At 42.0% G+C, this 12,885-nt stretch overlaps 2 protein-coding genes across 9 annotated transcripts in view; both read left to right on the forward strand.

The window, feature by feature from the left end:
* Window positions 1-725: 725 nt before the first annotated feature.
* On the forward strand, window positions 726-1,680 carry LOC311630460 (large ribosomal subunit protein eL6-like). Its single transcript, XM_084899479.1, has one exon. The coding sequence runs from the start codon at window positions 739-741 to the stop codon at window positions 1,624-1,626; it is 888 nt and encodes a 295-aa protein (XP_084755605.1). The 5' UTR covers window positions 726-738; the 3' UTR covers window positions 1,627-1,680.
* Window positions 1,681-8,325: 6,645 nt separating this feature from the next.
* Window positions 8,326-12,885, forward strand: part of CLOCK (clock circadian regulator) — a 110,382-nt gene continuing 105,822 nt past the window's right edge. For 6 of the 8 annotated variants that reach the window (XM_084899326.1, XM_084899330.1, XM_084899332.1 and 3 more), the window contains exons 1-2: window positions 8,326-8,546; window positions 9,416-9,508. The gene's annotated coding sequence lies outside the window, so the exon portion shown is untranslated. The remainder of the gene's footprint in view (window positions 8,547-9,415; window positions 9,509-12,885) is intronic. The other 2 variants (XM_084899327.1, XM_084899329.1) reach the window with 1 other exon arrangement.

The following is a 12,885-nucleotide window of genomic DNA, read 5'->3' on the forward strand; positions in this document are numbered from 1 at the left end:
TTATTGTACTTTCTTCTGTTTTAAAGGATCTAGAAAGAATATGAGTAATTGAGCAAACCATGAAGGTTTTTCTAAAAGAAACCTTATAGCCGGGACCGGTTTGGCTCAGTGGATAGAGCGTCGGACTGAGGACTGAAAGGTCCCGGGTTCGATTCCGGTCAAGGGCATGTACCTTGGTTGTGGGCACATCCCCAGTAGGGGGTGTGCAAGAGGCAGCTGATAGATGATTCTCTCTCATCGATGTTTCTAACTCTCTATCCCTCTCTCTTCCTCTTTATGAAAAATCAATAAAATATATTTAAAATAAAAAAATAAAAAAATAAAAGAAACCTTATATTCCCTAACATGCATGTCTTAAACTTCCTTTGTTCCATTTTCCTTAATATGTAGTGGTAAAATAGTGAATGTTGGTGAAAGGATGGATGAGAGAAGTACTATGAATGTACACAAATGTTCCCTTTGTGACAGGACATAGGGAACTAGGGAAATTTGAGCAAAAGAGATGTAAGAATTATACAAAAAAGGAACATCATTAATAATAGCCAACACTAACTTGGGATTTCTTATGTAATTACACACATAGATACATACACACCCCTTATGTGCCATCTATATACTATATCTCCTCTCAATTATCCTATCAGATGGGACCGTTATTATCTTCATTTTACAGACGAGGGAGCTGAAGAACAGAAATAACTTGTTCAAAGTCATGTAGACTCTTTCCCATCTTGCAAGATGGCGAGTGAAAAGAAAACCGAGAAGCCGGATACTAAAGAGAAGAAGCCTGATACTAAGGAGAAGAAGCCAGACACTAAGGAGAAGAAACCTGAAGCCAAGAAGGATGATGCCGGCGGCAAGGTGAAGGCCCCTAAGAAGGGGAAACCGCACTGCAGCCGAAACCCCGTCCTCGTCAGAGGAATCGGCAGATATTCCCGGTCGGCTATGTATTCTCAAAAGGCCATGTACAAGAGGAAGTATCCCGCCCCTAAATCCAGGATTGAAAAGAAAAAGGAGAAAGTCCTTGCTACTGTCACAAAACCAGTTGGTGGCGACAAGAATGGTGGTACCCACGTGGTTAAACTCCGCAAAATGCCTAGATATTATCCCACTGAAGATGTGCCTCGAAAGCTGTTGAGCCATGGCAAGAAGCCCTTCAGCCAGCATGTGAGGAGATTGCGGGCCAGCATCACTCCTGGGACCGTGCTGATCATCCTCAGTGGGCGCCACAGAGGCAAGAGGGTGGTTTTCCTGAAGTTGCTGAGCAGTGGCTTGCTACTTGTGACTGGACCTCTGGCCCTCAATCGAGTTCCTCTTCGTAGAACACACCAGAAATTTGTCATCGCCACCTCCACCAAAGTTGATATCAGTGGTGTGAAAATCCCCAAACATCTCACCGATGCTTACTTCAAGAAGAAGAAGCTGCGCAAGCCCAAACACCAGGAGGGTGAGATCTTCGACACAGAGAAGGAGAAATACGAGATTACAGAACAGCGCAAGGTTGACCAGAAAGCCGTGGACTCTCAAATTCTGCCAAAAATCAAAGCTGTCCCTCAGCTCCAGGGTTACCTCCGCTCTACGTTCACTCTCACCAATGGGCTTTATCCTCACAAACTGGTATTCTGAATTTCTTATAAGAACTCGATTAAATAACTGATATGTTAAAAAACAAAAAACAAAGTCATGTAGATATTACAGTAAGTGATGGGGCTGGGATTTATTTATTATTTCCATCCCCATTTATCCTCCCTATACCCTCTTCCACTTCACCCACACCTTTCCCTCATTCGTCACAATCTCCACACTGGTGTCCATGTCTATGAATTCTTTTTTTTCTTTTTTGCGCAATCCCCTTCACCCCCAACCCCATTGTCTGCTTCTTTCTATCTTTTCATATGTTTATTGGCCATCTGTATGTCCTCTTTGGAGAAGTATCTATTCAGGTCCTTTGCTCATTTTTTAATTAGATTGTTTATTTGATATTGAGTTTTGGATATTAACCACTCGTCAGATATATCAGTGAATATGTTCTCCCATTCCGTGCGTTGTCTTTTCATTTTGTTGATGGGTTTTTTGCTGTGCCAAAAAGTTTTAGTTTGATATGGTCCCATTTGTTTATTTTTTCTTTTGTTTCTCTTGTCTGAGGAGATATATCAGAAATAAATATTACTCCGAGATATATCAGAAAAAAATAGTATCTGAAATTTTACTGCCTATGTTTTCTTCTAGGATTTTTATGGTTTTGAGTCTAACCTTTAATTCATTTTGAGTTTATTCTGATGTACAGTGCAAGAAGATGGTCTAGCTTCATTTATTTGCATATGTCTGTCTAATTTTTCCAACACCTTTGTATTTATTGAATAGACTATCTTTATCCCATTTTATGTTTTTGCCTCCTTCTCAAATATTAAATGACTATTAAGGTGGGTTTATTTCTGGGCCCTCTATTCTGTTCCATTGATCTATATGTCTGTTTTTAAGCCATGCTGTTTTGATTACTATCATTTTGCAATATAGTTTGATATCAGGTAGTGTGATTCCTCCAACTTTGTTCTTTTGTCAAGATTGCTGTTGCTATTTGAGATCTTTTGAATTTTGGATTATTTGTTCTAGTTCTGTGACATATGCCATTGGTTTCTTGATAAAACTTGCATTGAATTGCTTTGGGTAGTATGGATATTTTAATGATGTTAATTCTTCCTATCCATGAGTACAGTATATGCTTTCACTTATTTATATCTTCTTCAATTTCCTTATTCAGTGTCATATAATTTTCCAAGTATAGGCTTTTTATGTCTTTGGTTAAAATTTTTCCTAGTTATTCTTTTTTTAAGCAATTGTTAATGGAATTGGTTGTTGTTTTATGATAGTCTATTATTGTTGTATAAAAATGCAATTAATTTCTGAATATTGATTTTGTATCCAGCTACTGAATTCATTGATCAATTCTAGTAATTTTTTTTGTAGAATCTTTAGGGTTCTTATACACAGTATCATGTCATTTGCAATTAATGACAATTTTACTTCTTCCCTTTTAACTTTTTGTTTCTTCTTGTCTGATTGCTGTGGCTAGGACTTCCAGTGCTATGTTGAATAAGAGTGACGAAAGCAGACATCCCTGTCTTGTTCCCCATCTGAAGTAGAATGCTTGTACTTTTTGCCCATTGAGTATGATGTTGGCTGTGGGTTTATCACAAATGGCCTTTATTATGTTGAGATATGTTCCCTCTATTCCCACTTTGCTTAGAGCAAGCATGTCAAACTTTGGCCCGTGGCCCGCATGCGGCCCACAGTGATATTTTTGGGGCTCAGCCAATATAATGGTATGTAAGAAAGGTTTTAATAAAAATTTCTTAACTTAATTTTTACAATATCCTGTTATACATAATTATTAACAATGAACTACAATACAATGTTAGCTAATGACTGATTACTAAAACCATGTTGCATTCATTTCCCTTACATGCTTTACGTACAGGCACACCATTTCTCTCCACTATACTAGCAGCAAGTATTTTAGCAGCCGATTGCCACATCATTAGTCCTGGACTGACTTGTTTGGTGTGCGTAACAGGAAATATTTCACTTTTGGAGAATAAGAAAAATAGGTTTATTGGTGTTACACTTATTAATTTGGCAGTTATTCAGTGTCTGGTAAGTTAATGTTCAAGAAAAAAATATTAGTTTTTATTAAAATTTTCTATTATTTTATGTTAATGATGACATTTATTTCAGCCCTTTGTATTCAGCACATCTCTATAGAAATAAGCCTATGTTTCTATGAAAATTGAAACTTTTATTTTTTTTGCAGTCCACATAAACTTAAACCTTGTTTATTTGGCCATTGTTAGCCTTTGAGTTTGACTTGCTTGGCTTAGAGTTTTTATCATAAATGGATGTTGGATTTTATCAAATGCTTTTCCTGCATTTATTGATATGATCATGTAATTTTTATTCTTCATTTTGTTTATGTGATGTATCACGTTTATTGTTTTGGGGGTATTGTACCAACTTTACATCCCTGGAATAAATCCTACTAGATCATGGTGTATTGTCTTTTTAATGTATTGCTGGTTTGCTAATATTTTGTTGAAGATTTTAGCATCTATATTTATTAGGGGTATTGGCTTATAAGTTTCTTTCTTCGTTGTGTCTTTATCCAGTTTTGGAATTAGAATAATTTTGGCCTCTTAAAATGAGCTGGGAGTCTTCCCTCTTCTTGAAATTTTTGGAACAGTTTGAAAATGTTTGGTAGAAATAACCTGTAGAGCCATCTGGTCCAGGGCTTTTGTTTGTTGGAAGTTTTTTGATTACTGCCTCAATTTCACTAGTTGTAATCTGTCCAGATTCTCTGATTCTGCCTGATGTAGTTTTGGAAGATAGCATGTTTCTAGGAATTTATCCATTTTGTCCACATTGTCCAATTTGTTAGCATGGTTGTTTGTAACATTTTCTTACAATACTTTATATTTCTTTGGTGTCAGTTGTTACTTCTTTCATTTATGATTTTACTTATTTGGGTTCCTTTTTATTTTTCTTGATGAGTCTGTTTAAAGGTTTGTCAGTCTTACCTTTTCAAAGAACCAGCTTTTGGTGTCATTGATCTTTTGTATTGCTTTTTTAGGCTCTATCTTGTTTATTTCTTCTCTGATCTTTGTTATTTCCTTCCTTCGATTCACTCACTCTGGTCTTCGTTAACTATTCTTTTTCTAGTTTCTTTAAGTCTAAAATTAGATTGTTTATTTGAGCTTTTTCTTGTTTCTTGATATAGGCCTGTAATGCTACGAATTTTACTCTTTTAGAACTGCTTTCCCCTATCCCACAGATTTTGGGTTGTGTTATCATTGTGTTCAGGGTATTTTTTATGTCTTCTTTGAAGTCATTTTTTTCAATACAAATAAATCTATTATCAGATTGTAGATACAAAATAACTAGCCATTTACATACAATAAATATTAATATTTCAGTAAAAGTGATATAAATGTAATATTACATGCAACAAACATTAATATTTCAAGAAAAAGATTTTAAATATATTATCAAAACTGTACTAAAATAGTATATCACAAAAGTTGTAGAAAATATTAAAAATCTGCAAATAGCAGGATTGCTTCTATTCTAAAATATTTTTTTCTCTGACTCTATTTTTGTTCATCAGTTTACGTTGCTCATTATAGTCCACAAATGAATGAGATCATGTGATATTTATCTTTCTCCGACTGGCTTATTTCACTTAGCATAATGCTCTCTAGGTCCATCTAGGCTTTTCAAAATGGTAAGAGTTCCTTTTTTTACAGCAGCATAGTATTCCATTGTGTAGATGTACCACAGTTTTCTAATGCACTCATCTGCTGATGGGTGTTAGGCTATTTCCAAATTTTAGCTATTGTAAATTGTGCTGCTATGAACATAGGGGTGCATATATCCTTTCTGGTTTGTGTTTCTGATTTCTTGGGATATATTCCTAGAAGTGGGGTTATTAGGGAGTTCCATTTTTAATTTTTTTGAGGAAACTCCATACTATTCTCCACAGTGGCTGCACCAGTCTGCATTCCCACCAGCAGTGCCGAGGTTTCCGTTTTCTCCGCATCCTCACCAGCACTTGTCATTTGTTGACTTGTTGATGATAGCCATTCTGACAATTGTGAGACGGTACCTCATTGTCCTTTTGATTTGCATCTCTTGAATGATTAGTGACTTTGAGCATATGTATCTTGGCCTTCTGTATGTCCTCTTTCAAAAAGTTACCTTTAGGTCCTTTTCCCATTTTTTTGTTGGACTATCTCCCTTTTGTTAAGTTGTATGAGTTCCCTGTAAATTTTGGAGATTAAACCCTTATTGAAGATAACATTGGCAAATATGTTCTTCCATGCAGTGGGCTTTCTTGTCATATGGTTGATGGTTTCCCAATGTGTTCTTTGTGTTATGTCATTCTTTATCTCAGACTGTTCTTTTTTTCATAGTTACTGTATCTTTTTTCATGCTGTTGAACATCTTTACCATCATTACTCTGAACTCTGTTTCACATAAATCTCTTATCTCTGCTTCATTTATGTCTTCTTCTGGAGAATTCTCTAGTTCTTTCATTTGGAGGTTGTCTCTTTGTCTCCTCATTGTTAATCCATCATTGCTTAGTATCTTGTTATTTGACCTTTTTTTCTGTTTTCTTCTTGTTATTGGTATAAAGTTTCATACCATTGTGGTTAGAGAAGATGCTTGTTATCAGTTTTCTTAAATGTATTGAGAAGTTGTTTTGTGTCCTAACATGTAATCTATTCTAGAAAACATTACATGACATTTGAAAAGAAAGTATATTCTGCTGATTTGGGTGAAATGCTCTAAACATATCAATTAAATCCATTTGATCTAGTGTGTCATTTAAAGCCACTATCGCCTTGTTGATTTTGTCTAAAATATCTATCCATTGATGTCAATGGAGTGTAAAAATTCCCTATTATAACTGTATTACTGTCAATCTCTCCCTTTATGTCAAGATTTGCTTTACATATTTAGATGCTCCTATGTTGAATGCATCAATGTTTACAGGGATATACCCTCCTGTTGGATTGCTCCCTTTATCATTATGTAGTTTCCTTCCACCTAATCTGTCACCATTTTGCATCCAATAAGTCTGATCAGCTGTCTCACTTGCTTCTCATCACACAGTATGCTATATTGCCTCTATCAAGACATCATCTGGGGGAATCAGTTGGGAAGGGAGTTTTAAATGCTCAGTTTAAATAATAACAAGGCATACAGAAGGAATGAACCGAATATTTTAATTACATGAATTGTTTAAGTTAAGGATTTATGTGGGGTGGGGAGCAAATTTAGGATCTATGGGACTATGAGGCAGGATTTTGGTTTTAGGGAAAAGTGGAATCTGGAAGTTAGAAAAGTTATTACAAACATGACAGTTAAGAGAAAGAATATGGTTGTGAACTGAATCATGGGAAATGTTCAATTAGTACCAGAGGACTGGCAGAAAGAAAAAAAAAAGATTATCAACAGGTCTTGGTAAATGATTAAATACAGAAAGTGAGAGAGGAAGGAGTAAAAGGTGAACATGATTTGATCCTGGTGACTAAGAGGACAATGAAGCCATTAAAAAGGGCAAAGGTATTTTTGAAGATATGTGCTCTGGACGATGCAGAATACGAGGAGGGCTCACTTTCTCTAGGATGAAATCCAGACTGCACATCCTAGGAAATGCATTTAAACCCTCCTTATAAGGTAGGATGCTTCCTTTTTTGCTGCCAGTATCAGGATTCATGATCACCAGTGACAGATCTCCATACTTGAGTGATGGCTAAGAGAGAATTCAGAGCCAAGTCTCAAACACAAGCAGACGTTTGCGTAGAAAGTCGCCGGGTAGAAGTGAGCCAGCGGGGCCACCTGGGATTAGGAAACAAGTTCCAGAAGCAAAAGAAGGGTGAGGACTAGGGTTAAAGGCCAGGTGAAAAACTCCAAATGCACGCCTGTGGACCTCCTCCTGCCTCCCTCCAGCTAGGGGCTCCGGCCCCATCTCCCCAGGCCTACCCGCTAATGAGAAGCGACCCAAGACTTGCTGCCCTGGGAGAGGGGTCAAGGCTGTGTCTTTAGAAGTCCATTCAGTCTTCTCAAAGCCCCTCTCCCAGCTCCGGGAGCGAGGCCGCCGGAGGAGGAAATAAGTCTTCCCCGGCTCTTGCAAAGCAATCTCCGTTTTAGGGTAGAGAGGGACCTCTCTCTGGCCTCCGGATCCTCCATCGGGCAGGAAGCTCCTTCTCCTAGGCGCGCCCGGCGCCCAGGGTGGAAGCCAGAGTGGCCGCGACCTAACGTGACGCTCCCCGGCCGGCCGCACCCTCCCCGGCCGGGCCCCGCCTCCCCCCGGCTTTCCAGTAACTGGTGCGCCGGGAAGAGCGCGCCAGGAAGGTCCCGGCTCTCCTCCGTGCCCGGCGGCGGTACACACACCGGCGTCCCCGGGGAGCGGGAGTCTCCTCCGCAGCCCGGGATCCCCCTCCGCGCCCCCGCGATGCCCCGCGGGGCGGCGAGCCGCCAGCGCAGCCGGCCGCGCCGGGAAAAGCGAGAGTGAGGGGAGGGGCGCCGGCCCCGGAGCCGCGGGGTCACCGACCACGCATGCGCCGGGAGCGAGCGCAATCACAGGCTCCGCCGGCGGCGGCGGCCCGGAGGAGGAAACCCCCGGCGCGGGAGCGCGCGCGGAGGGAATCTGGCCGCCGAGGCGTGCGCGCTCCCGGTGAGTGGCGCCCCGGCGGGTGGGCCCGGGGCCTGACGTCCGCGCGCCGGCTCGCCCGCGCGGCGCATGCGCGCTCCCGGGGCCGGTGGAGGAGGGGACGGCCGGGAGGGAGGGGGAGGCGGAGCGGGCGGCCGTAGCGGTGACTGTCTCGGGGGTGGGCTGGGGACGCCGCTCACAGCCCCAGGTGCGGCCCGCGCCGGGAGCCGCGGACTGAGCCGGAGGCTGCCGGGCCGGTGGTGCCGCGTCCGCGCGGCCGGACTCCCAGGTGGGGGAGGGAAGAAGCCGGAGCCGCGGCCGGCCAGCCGGCCACACGGTGAGGGCGCGGGGCAGGCGAGGGCGCGGGGCGCGGGGCGTGTGTGTGGGGTTGGGGGGCGGCGGCCGAGGCAGAGCCAGGCGGGAGCCGAAGCTCAAGTTGTGACGGTCGCGGTGGAGTGTTTTTGTTTTTTTTTCCTTCCCTGGGAGTTGGGGCGGAGGCCCGCCCTGTCTGCGGGGCCCTCCGGGGCCGCTGGGGTTACCTGCGGGGCAGGGGCGGGATTGGGGTGCGCGGCGGGGCCGGGCGGCGGGTGCGCCTAGCGGGGCCGGGGCCGATCCCGGCGGCCGAGCGGGCAGCCGGGGGAAGCGGGAGACGCAGCGCCGCTGCCGGGGCTGTTGCCTGGGACCCGCTAGGCCTTGTGACCCACTTTATTCCTGTCACAACTTGGGCACGTTTGGAGCGGCGCCCAATGGGGCGCCGGGGCGGCCGGCTCCGCCGCGGGAGCCCCCGCCCTCCCGGCGCCCGGCCCGCGCGCGCGCCGCCGTCCGAGCGCCCGGCGCCGCCGCCCCGGGGCCGGTCCCGTTAGTGGTCGCGGCTCCGGACTCGGACCCTGGGGAGCGGGGCGCCGGGCGTCGGGCTGGGGCGCCTGCACGGGTTCGAGGGCTTCCGAGGCGGCGCGGGGTCCTCCTTCCCCGATGCCGGCGGGCGGGCGGGCGTCCCTGCAGCGGGGCCGGCGCCCCGGGCCCCGGGGGGAGATTCCCTCCACGTCGCGCCGCGGGGCCGGTCCTCCGGGTGTGTGTTGCTGTCAGGAGCCCTGTCCGTGCCCAGGAGAATCCCTAAGGATCCGGCCAGGGGGTGGCTTCTTGTTGTCAGTGTGCCGCAGTGTGCGGCTGCGAGGCTTTCTAAACAATCACCTTCTTCCTTTGCAGTAAAAGAAAAAAGCACAAGAAATAAAGGAACTTTTACTGACATTGTTGACTATCACGCCGCCGATACTCCAAGTCCCCCCTCCCCCAAAAAAGGTAATTCATTTCACTTGAAGATTGCATTCTGATGTGTAGTTTTAAGAGGAGGAAATAATGGAATGTGTTTTTCCTCTGTCTGGTTGAAAAACAAATGTTCTAAAAAGGATGTCATTTAGATAATGCGTTTGCTTTCTTGGAAAGTTATCCTTTGGGACAGCTCAGAACTGGTTCGTTTTAAACGAACTCAGGTGTTCAGTTGTTGACTCAATAGAACACCATTGAAGGTTAAGCCTGAAGAAAGATGGTGAAAGTTGTGGTGGAACTAATCATGATTAGTTGGGGGGGGGCGGGGGGGCAAGATAGGAAGCTTTCTGTGTACTGACATGGAAAGATTTCCAAAGCATGTTGTAAAGTAGGGGGGCGGCGGGGAGAGAAGGGGAAACACAGCCAGGTGTAGGACAGTGAGTGATATGCTACTTTGTGTGTTAAGGGAGCGGTGGAATGTGAATATGCACCGTGCTTGCTTTTCTAAGGAAAAAGGAACTCTGGGGAAGAGACTTAAAACTAATAGCGATGGGGGAGAGGCAGAAGCAGTAGCCTGATGAGGGGAGGATGAGAAATGAGATGTACACCGTTTTAAAATTATTTGTGACTGTATCATGGGTTCATAAGCTAGATGAAACAAAAATCCTGCCCTCCAAAGTAATTTTTGTCTGCTTGTCTCTCTTCCCTAATTTATGATGATTTTGGCCATTTTCAATACGACTGCTTTTAATATTTTTTAGGAAAATAAACCAAATTGAAAAAGTTTAGAATAAGTTTGGCTGTTTATACATTCGTTTTTAAGATGTTGGAGTCACAAACTTTTAACTTTTAAAGATGTTTAATCACATTTTGCTTTGCTAAACATATAATGACATTTACATTTGGCATTATGGCTGGATAATGCTGTTTTCAGATTAGTTTTTTGTCCCCCCTCTTGTTTCAGGAGTCGCAGTTGTATAAAATTTTACTTTTTTTTTTTTTTTTAACTCAATAGTTGTCATGACAAAACAGTTGGAAAAGATAAATACTCAAAATGATAGAACTGATTGTCCAGTGTAGTTTGCTTTTTCAGATTGGGAAACTTTTTTATCTAAAGGAAATAAGACATGAGCTCCAGTAAAATATAATTTGTGTGTGTGTGTGTGTGTGTGTGTGTGTGTAATTCTTAATAAAAACTAAAACTAAAACTGAGACAGTATTCTGGTGGTGCAAAAAAACAAAATTTTATGACTTACAGTCTGTTGTAAACATTGTATTAAGTTTTTTTGTTTTTGTTTTTTAGCTCTGCCAGCCTCACCTTTCAAATTAGCTTAAATTTGAAGAGAGGATTTGCTGCTAGAGAGAATAGACATAATTTTGAGGGGAGGGTTCTCGGCTCACTCTGGTGGCTAATATTGTATAATCAAAGCAATGAGTGTTGAATAGTGGGTGACAGTTGCTATGAGCATTTCTGTTTCTTTACCAATATTCCCTTTATCTTATAGGATAGAGTGATCGTTATTTCTGTTTGATCTGTAAGTCTCTAGTAGTCCAAAATGGCATTAATTTTTTCTTTTGAATTCCATGTTGAGATATTTAATCTTTTTGAAAAAATAAAATTAACATTTTAGAATTTTAATATTATATAAGTTGATACTCTTGAAAAATTAAAACAATAGTGTAATACATGGGTGAGCAAAAGTAGGTTTATAGTTGAGGAAGAGAAACACAGTTTACTTTTGTATTATTTATTTTTGTATTATTTTTCATATGGACAACTGTAGATGTACTTTTGCCCACCCCTGTATAATAAATGAAAACCTTCTTTGCACAATTCAACTTCTCACACCCCTCCTCAGAGATAACTACTGTTTACACTGTTATATAACCATACATATATGTGTATATTTAATCCTCACCCAGGGATATGTTCATTGATTTTAGAAGGAAGGAGGGGGAAGGGAGGAAAGGAGAGAAAGAAACATCCCATGTGAGAGAGAAACACGGATTGGTTGTCTTTCCGAAACCCACACCTAGGTATGTATGCCCTGACGGGATTCGAACCCAAAACCTTTCTGTGTCTGGGACTCTCTAACCAAATGAGCCACACTGACTAGGGCCCTTATATATATTTTACTGTGCATTTTCAAATATAGACTTTTCAAATTGGAATTGTCTTGATTAATAATTGGTCTACCATTTATGTCTCTTCTGTGGGCTATGCTACTATCCACAGGACAGGGAAATGATTTGGAGTATGTCAGAAGGTTTCACGTATGATTTACACCTTAGGACATACACATCTTTTTCTTGCGAGGAGTTGATTTGGGGTGCATTGGCAGAGTTTGCAGTGAGGTCACTGATATGAACTTGTAGATTGAATATAGGAGAAGGACTTGGATTTTATAGTTTTTATAGGATTCTAGAGTCTACCTTCTAGGGTTTTCACCTGGCCAAGAGCTCACAGATTAAACGCTGATTTTATTCTCCTGTACTTGTAGACCACTAGAAAGTCCCAAGATTACATCAGCCTCTCCAGGTCCCCTGAAGTGCTCTGGGGCAGACTCTGTCCTTAACTAAGAGACATTGTTGACTTGGATGGAAGGAATCGGCCTTTGAAGGGGAAAGGGAAAAAGAGGTCTTTGGAAAGTTTGTGCTTAACAGCAGACAAGTACTATGCATACCCCTACCCAGCCACTATTTTCCTTGCAGAGAGAACACTACTTTATTTTTATAGTTCCAGAAGGTTTTTGTTTTTAGACCAAGCTACAATGAATTACTAAGCTTTAGTTCTTTTTAGGTGACAGGGTCTGCAGAAAGTTCAGAGTATTAAGACTCTTTACTAAGTTATGTGAGATACATAGAAAGAAGGGTATGATTGACTCTGTCCTCAGTGGGTTTGAAATCTAGTAGGGTTAAGTGAGCATGTACATATTGATTATAACGCAATATTGATATGATAGATTCCAAATGAAAAACATATACAAGGTTTGTAAAGGTGAGACTTTTTCCATCTTTTATGTGGGGGGCTATATGGTTTGGAGGAAGAGTATATCTCAATCTTAGTTACAGAAGGATAGGACAAATTTCAAAAGCTCAAATCTTAGCTCTTAAGGAGTAAGGAAGTAAGGTGTTGTTGCATCCTTCTAGCAGCCATTTATGTGATTGATTTTATTTTGTTTGTTGATTTGTTTTTATTCTGTCCCACTGGAAAGACCCATTTAATACTTTGTTTGATGATTATACAGCCTCTCTTAGGTTTCAGGATTGTTAGAAATACTAAATTAGGAAGTTAATTCTGTCAGTCAACTATTGTCTGTCATCTAGTATTACAGGCAGTGTTAGTATTAAAAGTAAATTGTTTCTTCCTATCATATTTCCTTTTGTCAAAGCACATATTTAATGTACCT

This window comes from Pipistrellus hanaki (assembly GCF_964339955.1).
Source record: "Pipistrellus hanaki genome assembly, chromosome: 1".
NCBI lineage: Eukaryota > Metazoa > Chordata > Mammalia > Chiroptera > Vespertilionidae > Pipistrellus > Pipistrellus hanaki.